Genomic DNA, 20,208 nt, shown 5'->3' with positions numbered 1-20,208 from the left:
CTCAGAGAGCTTACAAAGGCTCTTTTTTGTAAGCTCTCAGAGGATCGGCTACATCAGGGGTGTGTGGCCTGATATGCAAAGGAGCTCCTGCTAGAATTCCACCCCTGATTCTCTTTATTAGAAAAGACCTTAAAAATATAAGCATGTGGGAATTTACTTATTTATTTGTTTTATTTACGTTGTATTTATATCCCACCCATTCCATACCGACTCAAGGTGGCTAACAGCACAAAATAGACAGTAAACAAAAACAATATTAAAACAATCAGATAAGACAATAATTAATCCTCTAGCTGCTGGAAGAAACAAGCACTAAAATGATCAAACTTCTTTCCATATATACCCCCGCAGACACCTATGCTCACGCTCTCAAAATCTTTTAATGATCCCTGGGCCAAAAGAAGCATGGTTGGTTACCGCCAGGGCCTTCTCTGTGGTGGCCCCCACATGGTGGAATCCCCTTCCAGAAGAAATTAGAGCCTTGCGGGACCTTGTATGGTTCCGCAGGGTGAACATATGAAGCTGCCTTATCCTGAATCAGACCTTTGGTCCATCAGTCAGTATTGTCTTCTCAGACTGGCAGCAGCTCTCCAGGGTCTCAAGCTGAGGTTTTTTCACACCCATTTGCCTGGACCCTTTTTTGGAGATGCCAGGGATTGAACCTGGGACCTTCTGCTTCCTAAGCAGATGCTCTACCACTGAGCCACCGTCCCTCCCCAAACTGTTTTGGCTTGTGTTTAACACCTGAGGAAGGCCGACCGACACTATGATAACAACATCTGAGTGCCAACATAATAGCAGTAATAATGGAACAACAGTAGAAATGAGAAAAGGGATCTTGGATGACTACCCTATATAGTCTGTAAATTGGTATATTGCTGTTTTATTATATTGCCTTGTTCTTAAACTGAATTGTTGATTTTAAAATGTTAGCCACCCTGAGCCCGTAAGGGGAGGGCGGGGTACAAATCTAATTAAATAAACAAATATATAAACAATAGTAGAATAGGTTAAATGGCTAGCGAACCAACTTTCAGATTATTGTTTTAAACTTCTTTCTGAAAATTTTACCTATAACTCCCAAGACATGAATTTCACATGAACCTTACATAATCACACACGAACCAGAAACATGGTTCTCACGATCTCTTCTGAGAATTCTGTCTAGAGAAACCTGATTCGCTTACCACGTAGGAGTCTTGTTGTGTCTCCTGACTGGAGGAGTGGGGAATCAAACCCGGTTCTCCCAGATAAGAGTCCACGCACTTAACCACTACACCAATCTGGCTCTCGAATATAAGCATGTGGGAATTTATTTATTTATTTATTTTATTTACGTTGTATTTATATCCCACCCATTCCGTACAGACTCAAGGTGGCTAACAACACAAAATAGACAGTAAACAAAAACAATATTAAAACAATAAAACAATCACATAAGACAATAAGACAATAATTAATCCTCTAGCTGCTAGAAGAAACAAGCACTAAAATGATCAAACTTCTTTCCATATATACCCCCGCAGACACCTATACTCACGCTCTCAAAATCTTTTAATGATCCCTGGGCCAAAAGAAACATGGTTGGTTACCACCAGGGCCTTTTCTGTGGTGGCCCCCACTTGGTGGAATCCCCTTCCAGAAGAAGTTAGAGCCTTGCGGGACCTTGTACGGTTCTGCAGGGTGAACATATGAAGCTGCCTTATCCTGAAACAGACCTTTGGTCCATCAAAGTCAGATTTGTCTTCTCAGACTGGCAGCGGCTCTCCAGGGTCTCAAGCTGATGTTTTTTCACACCTATTTGCCTGGACCTTTTTTCACACCTATTTGCCTGGAGATGCCAGGGATTGAACCTGGGACTTTCTGCTTCCCAAGCAGATGCTCTACCACTGAGCCACCGTCCCTCCCCAAACTGTTTTGGCTTGTATTTAACACCTGAGGAAGGCCGACCGACACTATGATAATAAAATCTGAGTGCCAACATAATAGCAGTAATAATGTAACAACAGTAGCAATGATAAAACGGACTACCCTATATAGTCTGTAAATTGGTATATTGCTGTTTTATTATATTGTCTTGTGTTTAAACTGAATTGTTGATTTTAAAATGTTAGCCACCCTGAGCCCGTAAGGGAAGGGCGGGATACAAATCTAATTAAATAAACAAATATATAGACAATAGTAGAATAGGTTAAATGGCTAGCAGACCAACTTTCAGATTATTGTTTTAAACTTCTTTCTGAAAATTTTACCTATAACTCCCAAGACATGAATTTCACATGAACCTTACATAATCACACACGAACCAGAAACATGGTTCTCACGATCTCTTCTGAGAATTCTGTCTAGAGAAACCTGATTCGCTTACCACGTAGGAGTCTTGTTGTGTCTCCTGACTTAAATAGGTAATAATCTTCTAGGTAAATGGTGGGTCGTTTGATGATGAGATCTCAGTATTGGTGAGATAATCCAACAGGTGAATCTATGAATACATACAATATGCGCTCGTTATCTTTTCAACCGAGATTAGAAGGCCAAATGTAGCTCCTAATCTCTCTTAAAGGCATTAGGGAAAGGAAAGGTCCCCTGTGCAAGCACAGTCGTTTCCGACTCTGGGGTGACGTTGCTTTCACAACGTTTTCACGGCAGACTTTTGACGGGGTGGTTCGCCATTGCCTTCCCCAGTCCTCTACGCTTTCCCCCCCAACAAGCTGGGGACTCGTTTGACCGACCTCGGAAGGATGGAAGGCTGAGTCAACCTTGGGCCGGCTACCTGAACCAGCTTTCGCTGGGATCGAACTCAGGTCGTGAGCAGAGAGTTCAGACCACAGTACTGCAGCTTTACCACTCTGCGCCACGGGGCACACAAAATCCCCGTATAAATATAGCGCGTTATAAATGATACTTAACAACATTATTGTATGCAGCGCCAAACACGAACTAATAATGTTGATGCCATCTTGGATTTTGGACTGAAACTGTATTGTGTAAGTGTATTGTATGTGTTGAATGAATTTTAACGATTTTACTGTATTTTATATTAACATTATGCATTTTAACTCTTATTAGCCACTTTGAGCCCAATAGGTTAGGGCAGGATATAGATATAAATCAATTTCATATTCCTGTAACTGTTTTAATGAGCTATCAAAAGATTCCTTTAAAAAACCTCATGCACGCCTAAGTTCGCCAATAGTCGAACCTGGCACTAGCTTCAGCTACAGAAAAACATGAATAATCAGCCGGAAGAGTGATAATAGAATGACAATATTGTGGCAAGGGAGTTGTGTCCCCAGAGTGCTCGTGTTACATAGCCAGAGCTCTTAATGGTCTTACGAAGCCAAGCGAGAGAGAGGGCGAAGCTTCCCACCCTCGGCCGGAAGGGGAGAACTCCTTCATGTTCCGCAATGTCTGGTACATTATCAGGGTGTATTCCCCCCTCCCCAAGAATGTGCCTCATGATTTCTGTTTCCCGCAGGGAGAAGGATTTCCCGGCATCAAGGGGGACATAGAGCTGAAAGACGACCAGGTAAATGTGCCCCCCTCTGGTTCTCCCTCCAGGAAGCCCCTCAGTCTTCTCCCCCCTCCCCAAGAATGTGCCTCACGGTTTCTGTTTCCTGCAGGGAGAAGAAGGATTTCCTGGCTTCAAGGGGGACACGGGGGTGAAAGACGACCAGGTAAGTGTGCCCCCCTCTGGTTCTCCCTCCAGGAAGCCCCTCAGTCTTCTCCAACCTCCCCAAGAATGTGCCTCACGGTTTCTGTTTCCTGCAGGGAGAAGAAGGATTTCCTGGCTTCAAGGGGGACACGGGGGTGAAAGACGACCAGGTAAGTGTGCCCCCCTCTGGTTCTCCCTCCAGGAAGCCCCTCAGTCTTCCCCCCCTCCCCAAGAATGCGCCTCATGATTTCTGTTTCCTGCAGGGAGAAGAAGGATTTCCTGGCTTCAAGGGGGACACGGAGATGAAAGATGACCAGGTAAGTGTGCCTCCCTCTGGTTAAGAACATAAGAGAAGCCATGTTGGATCAGGCCAATGGCCCATCCAGTCCAACACTCTGTGTCACACAGTGGCCAAAAATTTTTTATATATCTATATAGATATATATGAACACACTGTGGCTAATAGCCACTGATGGACCTCTGCTCCATATTTTTATCTAAACCCCTCTTGAAGGTGGCCATGCTTGTGGCCTCCACCACCTCCTGTGGCAGTGAATTCCACATGTTAATCACCCTTTGGGTGAAGAAGTACTTCCTTTTATCTTTTTTAACCTGTTTGCTCAGCAATTTCATCGAATGCCCACGAGTGCTTGTATTGTGAGAAAGGGAGAAAAGTACCTCTTTCTCTATTGTCTCCATCCCATGCATTATCTTGTAGACCTCTATCATGTCACCCCCGCAGTCGACGTTTCTCCAAGCTAAAGAGCCCCAAGCGTTTCAACCTTTCTTCATAGGGAAAGTGTTCTAGCCCTTTAAGCATTCTAGTTGCCCTTTTCTGGACTTTCTCCAATGCTTTCTCCAGTGCAATTGGACTTTCTCCAATGCTATAATATCCCTCCAGGAAGCGCCTCAGTCTTCTCCCTCCTCCCCAAGAATGTACCTCACGGTTTCTGTTTCCCGCAGGGAGAAGAAGAATTTCCTGGCTTCAAGGGGGACACGGGGGTGAAAGACGCCCAGGTAAGTGTGCCCCCCTTCTGTTCTCCCTCCAGGAAGCCCCTCAGTCTTCTCCCCCCTCTCCAAGAATGTGCCTCATGATTTCTGTTTCCTGCAGGGAGAAGAAAGATTTCCTGGCTTCAAGGGGGACACAGAGATGAAAGACGACCAGGTAAGTGTGCCCCCCTCTGGGGTCTCCCTCCAGGAAGCCCCTCAGTCTTCTCCACGCCTGTTTGGGCAGTTCTGCTTTTCGCTTCACCCACTCTGCCTTCTCTCCACGCTCAGGGGGAAGTTGGTGTCCCAGAATCCCGAAGTAAGGACAGGCTGGAGGGTCCCAAAGGGTGGACAGACCCCACTGAAGATCCCGGCCCCCTCGAGCTTCTTGAAGAGAAGGTGAGGAAGAGTCCCAGCTGGTTGTGCCTATGCTCCTGGGAAGGGGTGTGGGGATGGTGGATGTCCTCTGCAGCGTGTGGCTGGAACTCCTCTCTTCCAGTTACCTCTCTCTTCATCTCTCTCTCATGATCCTGGGCCTAGTGAGGCCTGCAGGCCCCAGGGAAGCCTGCTTAGGAGTTACTGTTAGAAGCCTACGTCTCCCAGGATTCCGTCTGTCTCTCTGATTGGGTTGCAGAGGTTTTGGAGGGAAACAGGCCCAGAGAGGGGTGGGGCCCGGGAAGAGAATATATAAAGGCCAACCCCAGGAAGTGGGGGTTCTTTTCCTAGGAGGAAGAGCTGCTGCCAAGGAGAGATCCTCACCCCGTGAGGTAGGGTGAGTAGGCCCAAGTCTGACTGAGACAGTAAGGACTGTATAGAGAGAGGCGTTAGGGCATTTGCTTATGCCCTTCACCCTTTTACTGTTTTATGCACCTTGCCGTTGATATTGCACTGACTTTAAAATGAACCTTTTTGTTGTTGTTCTTCACTCTGCCTCGTCCTTACGCCTGTTATTTGGCCGAAGCTAAGCTGAAGGGCTTGGGAGGGGACTCTGGACCTTCTCAAGGGGAACCCTTCTCCCAGAGTGGTGGCAGCAATTGGTAAGACCCCCCTGAGTCGTGACACATTCTCTCTTTCTCTTTTACCCACAGGGGAAGCTGGGAGTTCCTGGCCTGCCTGACTGCCCAGGGAGACAAAGTCCCAAGGTCAGTAGCTCCCCCAACCCACTCAGAAAGGCCCTTAAAGCGTAAAGAGCAGTGTGATGGTTTGAAGGAAGGGAAAGCAGAGGGGCTTGGGCCGCTGCCCACTCCCAGGGGCCCAAACGCCGTCCTCTGAGGCTGCCCTTTTCGGTCCACCTTCCGTGTTATCCTTCGATGTCCAGAGAGCCCTCGTGGGAGGGTTCCCAGAGAAGGCCTTTCAGGTCTCATCCCTCTGAACTGTGCTGGATTTGAGTCCAGTAGCGCATAGCCCACAGTGAGAGATTTTGATGTTAACAACAGACCCGTTATTTCTGTTAAAGAGCCCCGTGGTGCAGAGTGGTTCCCAGAAAAGGCCTTTCAGATCTCATCCCTCTGAACCGTGCTGGATTCGTGTCCAGCGGTGCCTTAGAGGCTGACAGAATTTTGGGTCAAGACAGGTTGCCCTGTTAAGTCTGTCTGTAGCAGGAGGAAAGAGCCAGAGTCCAGCTTGAAGACTAACAAAATTTGTGGCAGAAGAAGAGCTTTCGGGAGGCACTATGAACTTCTTCAGATACAGCTGGAATGTGAGCCCATCTTTCCTATCTGTGGAAAGTGGGGTGATTTCAGATGCCAAACGACATTAGCAGGCAAATGGCAAAAGCAGGTGTTATTGGATGAGGGTGTGGTGTGCAGCAGGGGTGGGATTCTAGCAGGAGCTCCTTTGCATATCAGGCCCCACCCCTTGATGGTGCCAATCCTCAGAGAGCTTACAAAGGCTCTTTTTTGTAAGCTCTCAGAGGATCGGCTACATCAGGGGTGTGTGGCCTGATATGCAAAGGAGCTCCTGCTAGAATTCCACCCCTGATTCTCTTTATTAGAAAAGACCTTAAAAATATAAGCATGTGGGAATTTACTTATTTATTTGTTTTATTTACGTTGTATTTATATCCCACCCATTCCATACCGACTCAAGGTGGCTAACAGCACAAAATAGACAGTAAACAAAAACAATATTAAAACAATCAGATAAGACAATAATTAATCCTCTAGCTGCTGGAAGAAACAAGCACTAAAATGATCAAACTTCTTTCCATATATACCCCCGCAGACACCTATGCTCACGCTCTCAAAATCTTTTAATGATCCCTGGGCCAAAAGAAGCATGGTTGGTTACCGCCAGGGCCTTCTCTGTGGTGGCCCCCACATGGTGGAATCCCCTTCCAGAAGAAATTAGAGCCTTGCGGGACCTTGTATGGTTCCGCAGGGTGAACATATGAAGCTGCCTTATCCTGAATCAGACCTTTGGTCCATCAGTCAGTATTGTCTTCTCAGACTGGCAGCAGCTCTCCAGGGTCTCAAGCTGAGGTTTTTTCACACCCATTTGCCTGGACCCTTTTTTGGAGATGCAGGGATTGAACCTGGGACCTTCTGCTTCCTAAGCAGATGCTCTACCACTGAGCCACCGTCCCTCCCCAAACTGTTTTGGCTTGTGTTTAACACCTGAGGAAGGCCGACCGACACTATGATAACAACATCTGAGTGCCAACATAATAGCAGTAATAATGGAACAACAGTAGAAATGAGAAAAGGGATCTTGGATGACTACCCTATATAGTCTGTAAATTGGTATATTGCTGTTTTATTATATTGCCTTGTTCTTAAACTGAATTGTTGATTTTAAAATGTTAGCCACCCTGAGCCCGTAAGGGGAGGGCGGGGTACAAATCTAATTAAATAAACAAATATATAAACAATAGTAGAATAGGTTAAATGGCTAGCGAACCAACTTTCAGATTATTGTTTTAAACTTCTTTCTGAAAATTTTACCTATAACTCCCAAGACATGAATTTCACATGAACCTTACATAATCACACACGAACCAGAAACATGGTTCTCACGATCTCTTCTGAGAATTCTGTCTAGAGAAACCTGATTCGCTTACCACGTAGGAGTCTTGTTGTGTCTCCTGACTGGAGGAGTGGGGAATCAAACCCGGTTCTCCCAGATAAGAGTCCACGCACTTAACCACTACACCAATCTGGCTCTCGAATATAAGCATGTGGGAATTTATTTATTTATTTATTTTATTTACGTTGTATTTATATCCCACCCATTCCGTACAGACTCAAGGTGGCTAACAACACAAAATAGACAGTAAACAAAAACAATATTAAAACAATAAAACAATCACATAAGACAATAAGACAATAATTAATCCTCTAGCTGCTAGAAGAAACAAGCACTAAAATGATCAAACTTCTTTCCATATATACCCCCGCAGACACCTATACTCACGCTCTCAAAATCTTTTAATGATCCCTGGCCAAAAGAAACATGGTTGGTTACCACCAGGGCCTTTTCTGTGGTGGCCCCCACTTGGTGGAATCCCCTTCCAGAAGAAGTTAGAGCCTTGCGGGACCTTGTACGGTTCTGCAGGGTGAACATATGAAGCTGCCTTATCCTGAAACAGACCTTTGGTCCATCAAAGTCAGATTTGTCTTCTCAGACTGGCAGCGGCTCTCCAGGGTCCTCAAGCTGATGTTTTTTCACACCTATTTGCCTGGACCTTTTTTCACACCTATTTGCCTGGAGATGCCAGGGATTGAACCTGGGACTTTCTGCTTCCCAAGCAGATGCTTTACCACTGAGCCACCGTCCCTCCCCAAACTGTTTTGGCTTGTATTTAACACCTGAGGAAGGCCGACCGACACTATGATAATAAAATCTGAGTGCCAACATAATAGCAGTAATAATGTAACAACAGTAGCAATGATAAAACGGACTACCCTATATAGTCTGTAAATTGGTATATTGCTGTTTTATTATATTGTCTTGTGTTTAAACTGAATTGTTGATTTTAAAATGTTAGCCACCCTGAGCCCGTAAGGGAAGGGCGGGATACAAATCTAATTAAATAAACAAATATATAGACAATAGTAGAATAGGTTAAATGGCTAGCAGACCAACTTTCAGATTATTGTTTTAAACTTCTTTCTGAAAATTTTACCTATAACTCCCAAGACATGAATTTCACATGAACCTTACATAATCACACACGAACCAGAAACATGGTTCTCACGATCTCTTCTGAGAATTCTGTCTAGAGAAACCTGATTCGCTTACCACGTAGGAGTCTTGTTGTGTCTCCTGACTTAAATAGGTAATAATCTTCTAGGTAAATGGTGGGTCGTTTGATGATGAGATCTCAGTATTGGTGAGATAATCCAACAGGTGAATCTATGAATACATACAATATGCGCTCGTTATCTTTTCAACCGAGATTAGAAGGCCAAATGTAGCTCCTAATCTCTCTTAAAGGCATTAGGGAAAGGAAAGGTCCCCTGTGCAAGCACAGTCGTTTCCGACTCTGGGGTGACGTTGCTTTCACAACGTTTTCACGGCAGACTTTTGACGGGGTGGTTCGCCATTGCCTTCCCCAGTCCTCTACGCTTTCCCCCCCAACAAGCTGGGAACTCTTTTGACTGACCTCGGAAGGATGGAAGGCTGAGTCAACCTTGGGCCGGCTACCTGAACCAGCTTTCGCTGGGATCGAACTCAGGTCTTGAGCAGAGAGTTCAGACCACAGTACTGCAGCTTTACCACTCTGCGCCACGGGGCACACTAAATCCCAGTATAAATATAGCGCGTTATAAACGATACTTAACAACATTATCGTATGCAGTGCCAAATACGAACTAATAATGTTGATGCCATCTTGGATTTTAGGATTGAAACTGCAAATGTATTGTATGTGTTCAATGAATTTTAATGATATTTCTGTATTTTATATTAACATTATGCATTTTAACTCTTATTAGCCACTTTGAGCCCAATAGGTTAGGGCAGGATATAAATATAAATCAATTTAATATTCCTGTAACTGTTTTAATGAGCTATCAAAAGATTCCTTTAAAAAACCTTAGGCGCGCCTAAGTTCGCCAATAGTCGAACCTGGCACAAGCTTCAACTACAGAAAAACATGAATAATCAGCAGGAAGAGTTATAATATAATGACAATATTGTGGCAAGGGAGTTGTGTCCCCAGAGTGCTCATGTTACATAGCCAGAGATCTGACTTCTTGATGGTCTTACGAAGCCAAGCGAGAGAGAGGGCAAAGCTTCCCACCCTCGGCCGGAAGGGGAGAACTCCTTCATGTTCCGCAATGTATGGTACATTATCAGGGTGTACTCCCCCCTCCCCAAGAATGCGCCTCATGATTTCTGTTTCCTGCAGGGAGAAGAAGGATTTCCTGGCTTCAAGGGGGACACGGAGATGAAAGATGACCAGGTAAGTGTGCCCCCCTCTGGTTAAGAACATAAAAGAAGCCATGTTGGATCAGGCCAATGGCCCATCCAGTCCAACACTCTGTGTCACACAGTGGCCAAAATTTTTTTATCTATCTATCTATCTATCTATCTATCTATCTATCTATCTATCTATCTATCTATCTATCTATCTATCTATCTATCTATCTATCTATCTATCTATCTATCTATCTATCTATCTATCTATCAACACACTGTGGCTAATAGCCACTGATGGACCTCTGCTCCATATTTTTATCTAAACCCCTCTTGAAGGTGGCCATGCTTGTGGCTGCCACCACCTCCTGTGGCAGTGAATTCCACATGTTAATCACCCTTTGGGTTAAGAAGTACTTCCTTCTATTCGTTTTAACCTGTTTGCTCAGCAATTTCATCGAATGCCCACGAGTTCTTGTATTGTGAGAAAGGGAGAAAAGTACCTCTTTCTCTACTGTCTCCATCCCATGCATTATCTTGTAAACCTCTATCATGTCACCCCACAGTCGACGTTTCTCCAAGCTAAAGAGTCCCAAGCGTTTCAACCTTTCTTCATAGGGAAATTGTTCCAGCCCTTTAAGCATTCTAGTTGCCCTTTTCTGGACTTTCTCCAGTGCTTTCTCCAGTGCAATTGGACTTTCTCCAATGCTATAATACCCTTCCAGGAAGCGCCTCAGTCTTCTCCCCCCTCCCCAAGAATGTGCCTCATGATTTCTGTTTCCTGCAGGGAGAAGACAGATTTCCTGGCTTCAAGGGGGACACAGAGATGAAAGACGACCAGGTAAGTGTGCCCCCCTCTGGGTTTCCCTCCAGGAAGCCCCTCAGTCTTCTCCACGCCTGTTTGGGCAGTTCTGCTTTTCGCTTCACCCACTCTGCCTTCTCTCCACGCTCAGGGGGAAGTTGGTGTCCCAGAATCCCGAAGTGAGGACAGACTGGAGGGTCCCAAAGGGTGGACAGACCCCACTGAAGATCCAGGCCCCCTCGAGCTTCTTGAAGAGAAGGTAAGGAAGAGTCGCAGCTGGTTGTGCCTATGCTCCTGGGAAGGGGTGTGGGGATGGTGGATGTCCTCTGCAGCGTGTGGCTGGAACTCCTCTCTTCCAGTTACCTCTCTCTTCATCTCTCTCTCATGATCCTGGGCCTAGTGAGGCCTGCAGGCCCCAGGGAAGCCCGCTTAGGAGTTACTGTTAGAAGCCTACGTCTCCCAGGATTCCGTCTGTCTCTCTGATTGGGTTGCAGAGGTTTTGGAGGGAAACAGGCCCAGAGAGGGGTGGGGCCCGGGAAGAGAATATATAAAGGCCAAACCCAGGAAGTGGGGGTTCTTTTCCTAGGAAGAAGAGCTGCTGCCAGGGAGAGATCCTCACCCTGTGAGGTAAGATGAGTAGCCCCATGACTGACTGAGACAGTAGGGACTGTATAGAGAGATGCGTTAGGGCGTTTGCTTATGCCCTTCACCCTTTTACAGTTTTATGCACCTTGTCGTTGATATTGCACTGACTTTAAAATGAACCTTTTTGTTGTTGTTGTTCACTCTGCCTGGTCCTTACGCCTATTATTTGGCCTAAGCTAAGTGAAGGGCTTGGGAGGGGACTCTGGGTCTTCTCAAGGGGAACCCTTCTCCCTGAGCGGTGGCAGCAATTGGTAAGACCCCCCTGAGTCGTGACACATTCTCTCTTTCTCTTTTACCCACAGGGGAAGCTGGGAGTTCCTGGCCTGCCTGACTGCCCAGGGAGACAAAGTCCCAAGGTCAGTAGCTCCCCCTACCCGCTCAGAAAGGCCCTTAAAGCGTAAAGAGCAGTGTGATGGTTTGAAGGAAAGGAAAGCAGAGGGGCCTGGGCCGCTGCCCACTCCCAGGGGCCCAAACGCCGTCCTCTGAGGCTGCCCTTTTCGGTCCACCTTCCGTGTTATCCTTCGATGTCCCGAGAGCCCTCGTGGGAGGGTTCCCAGAGAAGGCCTTTCAGGTCTCATCCCTCTGAACTGTGCTGGATTTGAGTCCAGTAGCGCATAGCCCACAGTGAGAGATTTTGATGTTAACAACAGACCGTTATTTCTGTTAAAGAGCCCCGTGGTGCAGAGTGGTTCCCAGAAAAGGCCTTTCAGATCTCATCCCTCTGAACCGTGCTGGATTCGTGTCCAGCGGTGCCTTAGAGGCTGACAGAATTTTGGGTCAAGACGGGTTGCCCTGTTAAGTCTGTCTGTAGCAGGAGGAAAGAGCCAGAGTCCAGCTTGAAGACTAACAAAATTTGTGGCAGAAGAAGAGCTTTCGGGAGGCACTATGAACTTCTTCAGATACAGCTGGAATGTGAGCCCATCTTTCCTTTCTGTTGGAAAGTGGGGTGATTTCAGATGCCAAATGACATTAGCAGGCAAATGGCAAGAGCAGGTGTGATTGGATGAGGTGTGGTGTGCAGCAGGGGTGGAATTCTAGCAGGAGCTCCTTTGCATATTAGGCCCCACCCCCTGATGTAGCCAATCCTCTGAGAGCTTACACGGCTCTTTTTTGTAAGCTCTCGGAGGATCGGCTACATCAGGGGGTGGGGCCTAATATGCAAAGGAGCTCCTGCTAGAATTCCACCCCTGGTTCTCTTTATTAGAAAAGACCTTAAAAATATTGAAGAAGAAGAATTGCAGATTTATATCCCGCCCTTCTCTCTGAATCAGAGACTCAGAGTGGCTTACAATCTTCCATATCTTCTCCCCCCACAACAGACACCCTGTGAGGTGGGTGGGGCTGAGAGGGCTCTCACAGCAGCTGCCCTTTCAAGGACAACCTCTGCCAGAGCTACGGCTAACCCAAGGCCATTCCAGCAGGTGCAAGTGGAGGAGTGGGGAATCAAACCCGGTTCTCCCAGATAAGAGTCCACGCACTTAACCACTACACCAATCTGGCTCTCGAATATAAGCATGTGGGAATTTATAAAATATAAACATGTGGGAATTTATTTATTTGTTTTATTTACATTGTATTTATATCCCACCCATTCCGTACAGACTCAAGGTGGCTAACAACACAAAATAGACAGTAAAGAAAAACAATATTAAAACAATAAAACAATCAGATAAGACAATAAGACAATAATTAATCCTCTAGCTGCTAGAAGAAACAAGCACTAAAATGATCAAACTTCTTTCCATATATATCCCCGCAGACACCTATGCTCACGCTCTCAAAATCTTTTAATGATCCCTGGGCCAAAAGAAACATGGTTGGTTACCGCCAGGGCCTTTTCTGTGGTGGCCCCCACATGGTGGAATCCCCTTCCAGAAGAAGTTAGAGCCTTGCGGGACCTTGTACGGTTCTGCAGGGTGAACATATGACGCTGCCTTATCCTGAAACAGACCTTTGGTCCATCAAAGTCAGATTTGTCTTCTCAGACTGGCAGCGGCTCTCCAGGGTCTCAAGCTGATGTTTTTTCACACCTATTTGCCTGGACCTTTTTTCACACCTGTTTGCCTGGAGATTCCAGGGATTGAACCTGGGACTTTCTGCTTCCCAAGCAGATGCTCTACCCCTGAGCCACCGTCCCTCCCCAAACTGTTTGGCTTGCGTTTAACACCTGAGGAAGGCCGACCGACACTATGATAACAACATCTGAGTGCCAACATAATAGCAGTAATAATGTAACAACAGTAGCAATGATAAAACGGATCTTGGATGACTACACTATATAGTCTGTAAATTGGTATATTGCTGTTTTATTATGTTGTCTTGTTTTTAAACTGAATTGTTGATTTTAAAATGTTAGCCACCCTGAGCCCGTAAGGGGAGGGCGAGATAGAAATCTAATTAAATAAACAAATATATAAACAATAGTAGAATAGGTTAAATGGCTAGCGAACCAACTTTCAGATTATTGTCTTAAACTTCTTTCTGAAAATTTTACCTATAACTCCCAAGACATGAATTTCACATGAACCTTTCATAATCACACACGAACCAGAAACATGGTTCTCACGATCTCTTCTGAGAATTCTGTCTAGAGAAACCTGATTCGCTTACCACGTAGGAGTCTTGTTGTGTCTCCTGACTTAAATAGGTAATAATCTTCTAGGTAAATGGTGGGTCGTTTGATGATGAGATCTCAGTATTGGTGAGATAATCCAACAGGTGTATCTATGAATACATACAATATGCGCTCATTATCTTTTCAACTGAGATTAGAAGGCCAAATGTAGCTCCTAATCTCTCTTAAAGGCATTAAGGAAAGGAAAGGTCCCCTGTGCAAGCACCAGTCGTTTCCGACTCTGGGGTGATGCTGCTTTCACAACGTTTTCACGGCAGACTTTTGACGGGGTGGTTTGCCATTGCCTTCCCCAGTCCTCTACGCTTTCCACCCAGCAAGCTGGGTACTCGTTTTACCGACCTCGGAAGGATGGAAGGCTGAGTCAACCTGGAGTCGGCTACCTGAACCAGCTTTCACTGGGATCGAACTCAGGTCGTGAGCAGAGAGTTCAGACCACAGTACTGCAGCTTTACCACTCTGCGCACACTACCACGGGGCACACTAAATCCCCGTATAAATATAGCGCGTTATAAACGATACTTAACAACATTATCGTATGCAGCGCCAAATACGAACTAATAATGTTGATGCCATCTTGGATTTTGGACTGAAACTATATTGTGTAAGTGTATTGTATGTGTTCAATGAATTTTAACGATTTTACTGTATTTTATATTAACATTATGCATTTTAACTCTTATTAGCCACTTTGAGCCCCAATAGGTTAAGGCAGGATATAAATATAAATCAATTTAATATTCCTGTAACTGTTTTAATGAGCTATCAAAAGATTCTTTTAAAAAACCTCATGCACTCCTAAGTTCACCAATAGTCGAACCTGGCACAAGCTTCAACTACAGAAAAACATGAATAATCAGCAGGAAGAGTTATAATACAATGAAAATATTGTGGCAAGGGAGTTGTGTCCCCAGAGTGCTCGTGTTACATAGCCAGAGATCTGACTTCTTGATGGTCTTACGAAGCCAAGCGAGAGAGAGGGCGAAGCTTCCTACCCTCAGCCGGAAGGGGAGAACTCCTTCATGTTCCGCAATGTCTGGTACATTATCAGGGTGTATTCCCCCCTCCCCAAGAATGTGCCTCATGATTTCTGTTTCCCGCAGGGAGAAGGATTTCCCGGCATCAAGGGGGACATAGAGCTGAAAGACGACCAGGTAAATGTACCCCTCTCTGGTTCTCCCTCCAGGAAGCCCCTCAGTCTTCTCCCCCCTCCCCAAGAATGTGCCTCATGGTTTCTGTTTCCTGCAGGGAGAAGAAGGATTTCCCGGCTTCAAGGGAGACACGGGGGAGAAAGACGACCAGGTAAGCGTGTTCCCCTCTGGTTCTCCCTCCAGGAAGCCCCTTAGTCTTCTCCCCACTCCCCAAGAATGTGCCTCATGGTTTCTGTTTCCTGCAGGGAGAAGAAGGATTTCCCGGCTTCAAGGAAGACACGGGGGAGAAAGATGACCAGGTAAGTGTGCCCCCCTCTTGTTCTCCCTCCAGGAAGCCCCTCAGTCTTCCCCCCCTCCCCAAGAATGTGCCTCATGGTTTCTGTTTCCTGCAGGCAGAAGAAGGATTTCCTGGCTTCAAGGGGGACACGGAGATGAAAGACGACCAGGTAAGTGTGCCCCCCTCTGGTTCTCCCTCCAGGAAGCCCCTCAGTCTTCCCCCCCTCTCCAAGAATGTACCCTCACGGTTTCTGTTTCCTGCAGGGAGAAGGATTTCCCGGCTTCAAGGGGGACACACAGATGAAAGATGACCAGGTAAGTGTGCCCCCCTCTCGTTCTCCCTCCAGGAAGCCCCTCAGTCTTCTCCTCCCTCCCCAAGAATGTGCCACATGGTTTCTGTTTCCTGCAGGGAGAAGGATTTCCTGGCTCCAAGGGGGACATGGGGGTGAAAGACGACCAGGTAAGTGTGTCCCCCTTTGCTCCTCCCTCCAGGAAGCCCCTCAGTCATCCCCCCCCTCCCCAAGAATGTGCCTCACGGTTTCTGTTTCCTGCAGGGAGAAGATGGATTTCCCGGCTTCAAGGGTGACATGGGGTTGAAAGACGACCAAGTGAGTGTGCCCCCCTTTGCTCCTCCCTCCAGGAAGCCCCTCAGTCTTCTGTAGGCCTGTTTGGGCAGTTCTGCTTTCCGCTTCACCCACTCTGCCTTCTCTCCACGCTCAGGGGGAAGTTGGTGTCCCAGGATCCCGAGGTGAGGACAGGCTGGAGGGTCCCAAAGGGCGGACAGATCCCCCTGAAGATCCAGGCCCCCTGGAACTTGTTGGAGAGAAGGTGAGGAAGGGTCTTGGCTGGCTGCAGCCATGCTCCTGGGAATGGGGGTGGGGATGGTCGATGTCCTCTGCAGTGTGTGGCTGGAGCTCCTCTCTTCCAGTTACCTCTCTGTTCATATCTCTCTCTCATGATCCTGGGCCTAGTGAGGCCTGCAAGCCCCAGGGAAGCCTGCTTAGGAGTTACTGGGAAAAGCCTACATCTCCCAGGATCCCCTCTGTCCCTCTGATTGGGTAGTGAGGGGTTTGGAGGGAAACAGACCCAGAGAGGCGCGGGGCCCGGGAAGAGAATATATAAAGGCCAAGCCCAGGAAGTGGGAGTTCTTTTCCTAGGAGGAAGCGCTGCTGCCAGGGAGAGATCCCCACCCCGTGAGGTAGGGTGAGTAGGCCCAAGTCTGACTGAGACAGTAAGGACTGTATAGAGAGAGGCGTTAGGGCGTTTGCTTATGCCCCTCACCCTTTTACTGTTTTATGCACCTTGTTGTTGATATTGCACTGACTTCAAAATGAACCTTTTTGTTGTTGTTGTTCACTCTGCCTGGTCCTTACGCCTATTATTTGGCCGAAGCTAAGCTGAAGGGCTTGGGAGGGGACTCTGGACCTTCTCAAGGGGAACCCTTAACCCAGAGCGGTGGCAGCAATTGGTAAGACCCCCCTGAGTCGTGACACATTCTCTCTTTCTCTTTTACCCACAGGGGAAGCTGGGAGTTCCTGGCCTGCCTGACTGCCCAGGGAGACAAAGTCCCAAGGTCAGTAGCTCCCCCAACCCACTCAGAAAGGCCCTTAAAGCGTAAAGAGCAGTGTGATGGTTTGAAGGAAGGGAAAGCAGAGGGGCTTGGGCCGCTGCCCACTCCCAGGGGCCCAAACGCCGTCCTCTGAGGCTGCCCTTTTTGGTCCACCTTCCGTGTTATCCTTCGATGTCCAGAGAGCCCTCGTGGCAGGGTTCCCAGAGAAGGCCTTTCAGAGCTCCGCCTGCTGAACTGTGCTGGATTCCAGTAGCGCAGAGCCCATAGTGAGAGATTTTGATGTTAACAACAGACCGTTATTTCAATTCAAGAGCCCCGTGGCACAGAGTGGTAAAGCTGCAGTACTGCAGTTAGAACCCTCTGCTGTGTGATTGAGAGAACCTGGAAAAACAAGCTCTGTCTCCTCAGAGGCTGCAGTACTGTGGTCTGAACTCTCTGCTCACGACCTGAGTTCTATTCCAGCGAAAGCTGGTTCGGGTAGCCAAGGTTGACTCAGCTTTCCATCTTTCCGAGGTCGGTAAAAAGTACCCAGTTTGCTGTGGGGAAAGCGTAGATGACTGGGGAAGACAATGACAAACCACCCCATAAAAAGTCTGCTGTGAAAACGTTGTAAAAGCAATGTCACCCCGGAGTCGGAAACGGCTGGTGCTTGCACAGGGGACTACCTTGACCTTTTTTATTATTTCTATTAAGCCACTTGTTAATTTTCTGTCTATATGCACTTCTAATTTGACATATCTCATTAGATTATAGTTATGCACAAAGAACATAAGAGAAGCCATGTTGAATCAGGCCAGTGGCCCATCCAGTCCAACACTTTGTGTCACGTAAGAACATAAGAGAAGCCCTGTTGGATCAGGCCAATGGCCCATCCCGTCCAACATTCTGTGTCACATAAGAGAAGCCCTGTTGGATCAGGCCAATGGCCGCTTCAGTCCAACACTCTGTGTCACGTAAGAACATAAGAGAAGCCATGTTGGATCAGGACAGTGGCCCTTCCAGTCCAACACTCCGTATCACATAAGAACATAAGAGAAGCCATGTTGGATCAGGCCAGTGGCCCATCCACTCCAACATTCTGTGTCACATGAGAACATAAGAGAAGCCATGTTGGATCAGGCCAGTGGCCCATCCAGTCCAACACTCTGTGTCACATAAGAACATAAGAGAAGCCCTGTTGGATCAGGCCAGTGGCCCCTCCAGTCCAACACTCTGTGTCACATAAGAACATAAGAGAAGCCCTGTTGGATCAGGCCAGTGGCCCCTCCAGTCCAACACTCTGTGTCACATAAGAACATAAGAGAAGCCATGTTGGATCAGGCCAGTGGCCCATCCAGTCCAACACTCTGTGTCACATAAGAACATAAGAGAAGCCCTGTTGGATCAGGCCAGTGGCCCCTCCAGTCCAACACTCTGTGTTACATAAGAACATAAGAGAAGCCATGTTGGATCAGGCCAGTGGCCCATCCAGTCCAACACTCTGTGTCACATAAGAACATAAGAGAAGCCATGTTGGATCAGGCCAGTGGCCCCTCCAGTCCAACACTCTGTGTCACATAAGAGAAGCCCTGTTGGATCAGGCCAATGGCCCATCCAGTCCAACACTCTGTGTCACATAAGAGAAGCCATGCTGGATCAGGCCAATGGCCCATCCAGTCCAACACTCTGTGTCACATAAGAGAAGCCCTGTTGGATCAGGCCAATGGCCCATCCAGTCCAACACTCTGTGTCACATAAGAGAAGCCATGCTGGATCAGGCCAGTGGCCCATCCAGTCCAACACTCTGTGTCACACAGTGGCCAATATATATATACATACACTGTGGCTAATAGCCACTGATGGACCTCTGCTCCATATTTTTTTCCAATCCCCTCTTAAGGCTGGCTATGCTTGTAGCCGCCACCACCTCCTGTGGCAGTGAAGTGTGGAAGCCCTTCTGCTCTGATCTAGCAGGGCAGTTCACTAAGAAGGTTTGTGATGTTCAGTCGTGTATCTCCATTCTTTTAGATCTTCTTTTTGACACGCTGCTGTCTGTCTCTCTCCGTTCCCTTCAGGGAGAAGCCTCAGATCATAAGCAGGTGGATCATAGGAAGTTTTCACAGACCGAGGAGACCCAAGAGAAGAGGAAGGCGATGGAAGAGCAGGTCCCAGAAGGACCTGGAATAGGCAAAAAAGCAAGGGAAAGCCCCCATCCCATCCAACCTGAAAGTGGTGCTGAATTCTGGGGAAAAGCCGTGCCAGAGGTCTCAGCTAAGGACACCGTGACTCCAGATGTGCATTGCCGACGCTTCCGGAAGTTCCGCTACCATGAGGCCGATGGGCCCCGAGAGGTTTGCAGCCGGCTCCATGGACTTTGCAGCCAGTGGCTGAAGCCGGAGAAGCACACCAAGAAGCAGATCGTGGACCTGGTGATCCTGGAGCAGTTCCTGACTCTCCTGCCCCAGGAAATGCAGGGCTGGGTCAGAAGATGTGGGCCAGAGACCAGTTCCCAGGCGGTGGCCCTGGCCGAAGGTTTCCTCCTGAGTCAGGCAGAGGAGAAGAGGCAGGCAGAACAGGTGAGTTACGTCCAATTACAGCAGTGACATCAGGCCTTATCCTAAAGTTTCCCTGCCTGATATTTGTCCAAGTGTTAAATCATCCAAGTGGGAGATTTAATGGCCTCCATCAGGAGATCCGTCCGGATAACTCACCGGGTTTGCTGATGGAGGGGTGCAGAGTCTGGGAGTGGACTCCCTTCCATTCCATCTCTTACCTCTCTCCCTCACTGGTGTTTCAGATGTGGGGACCATCCGTGAAGACAGAAGCTACATTCCCTGAGGCGGAAGGCGCTTCCTTGGAGCAAGGGCCGAGGACGCAGGCCGAAGAGTATGCCCAAGATGCCCTCTCCTTTTGTAAGGACTTGTGCCAGGATGGAATTGGGACACACTGAGAATGTGGTAGACAGAGAGATCCCCACATGTTCCCCAGAGAGTACTGAGATCCGGAACCCAAAATCTTCTTGCTATCCATGGGCCAAAAGAAGCCCGCCTAAAATCCACTAGGGACAGGGCCTTCTCTGTTATGGCCCCTACATGGTGGAATCAGCTGCCGGAGGAGGTGAGGGCCCTGCGGGACCTTGTTCAGTTCCGCAGG

The 20,208-nt window shown here is 47.5% G+C and overlaps 1 protein-coding gene and 1 non-coding gene across 2 annotated transcripts in view; one reads left to right on the top strand and one right to left on the bottom strand.

The window, feature by feature from the left end:
* LOC132571392 (paternally-expressed gene 3 protein-like) overlaps nt 1-20,208 on the top strand; it is a 150,574-nt gene that overhangs the window by 98,710 nt on the left and 31,656 nt on the right. Inside the window, exons 25-47 of the mRNA XM_060238189.1 lie at nt 3,479-3,529; nt 3,624-3,677; nt 3,772-3,825; nt 3,919-3,972; nt 4,619-4,672; nt 4,767-4,820; nt 4,934-5,041; nt 5,731-5,784; nt 9,993-10,046; nt 10,788-10,841; nt 10,954-11,061; nt 11,750-11,803; nt 15,183-15,233; nt 15,328-15,381; nt 15,476-15,529; nt 15,623-15,676; nt 15,771-15,821; nt 15,916-15,966; nt 16,061-16,114; nt 16,227-16,334; nt 17,026-17,079; nt 19,131-19,388; nt 19,853-19,967. Coding sequence (XP_060094172.1) covers nt 3,479-3,529; nt 3,624-3,677; nt 3,772-3,825; nt 3,919-3,972; nt 4,619-4,672; nt 4,767-4,820; nt 4,934-5,041; nt 5,731-5,784; nt 9,993-10,046; nt 10,788-10,841; nt 10,954-11,061; nt 11,750-11,803; nt 15,183-15,233; nt 15,328-15,381; nt 15,476-15,529; nt 15,623-15,676; nt 15,771-15,821; nt 15,916-15,966; nt 16,061-16,114; nt 16,227-16,334; nt 17,026-17,079; nt 19,131-19,388; nt 19,853-19,967 — 1,657 coding nt within the window. The remainder of the gene's footprint in view (nt 1-3,478; nt 3,530-3,623; nt 3,678-3,771; nt 3,826-3,918; nt 3,973-4,618; nt 4,673-4,766; nt 4,821-4,933; nt 5,042-5,730; nt 5,785-9,992; nt 10,047-10,787; nt 10,842-10,953; nt 11,062-11,749; nt 11,804-15,182; nt 15,234-15,327; nt 15,382-15,475; nt 15,530-15,622; nt 15,677-15,770; nt 15,822-15,915; nt 15,967-16,060; nt 16,115-16,226; nt 16,335-17,025; nt 17,080-19,130; nt 19,389-19,852; nt 19,968-20,208) is intronic.
* On the bottom strand, nt 642-708 carry TRNAP-AGG (transfer RNA proline (anticodon AGG)). The gene has a single exon. It is a non-coding gene; the product is annotated as a tRNA-Pro (tRNA).

This window comes from Heteronotia binoei, chromosome 5 (assembly GCF_032191835.1).
Source record: "Heteronotia binoei isolate CCM8104 ecotype False Entrance Well chromosome 5, APGP_CSIRO_Hbin_v1, whole genome shotgun sequence".
NCBI lineage: Eukaryota > Metazoa > Chordata > Lepidosauria > Squamata > Gekkonidae > Heteronotia > Heteronotia binoei.
Note: the sequence above shows the minus strand (reverse complement) of the source record. Positions and strands in the feature narration are given on the sequence as shown.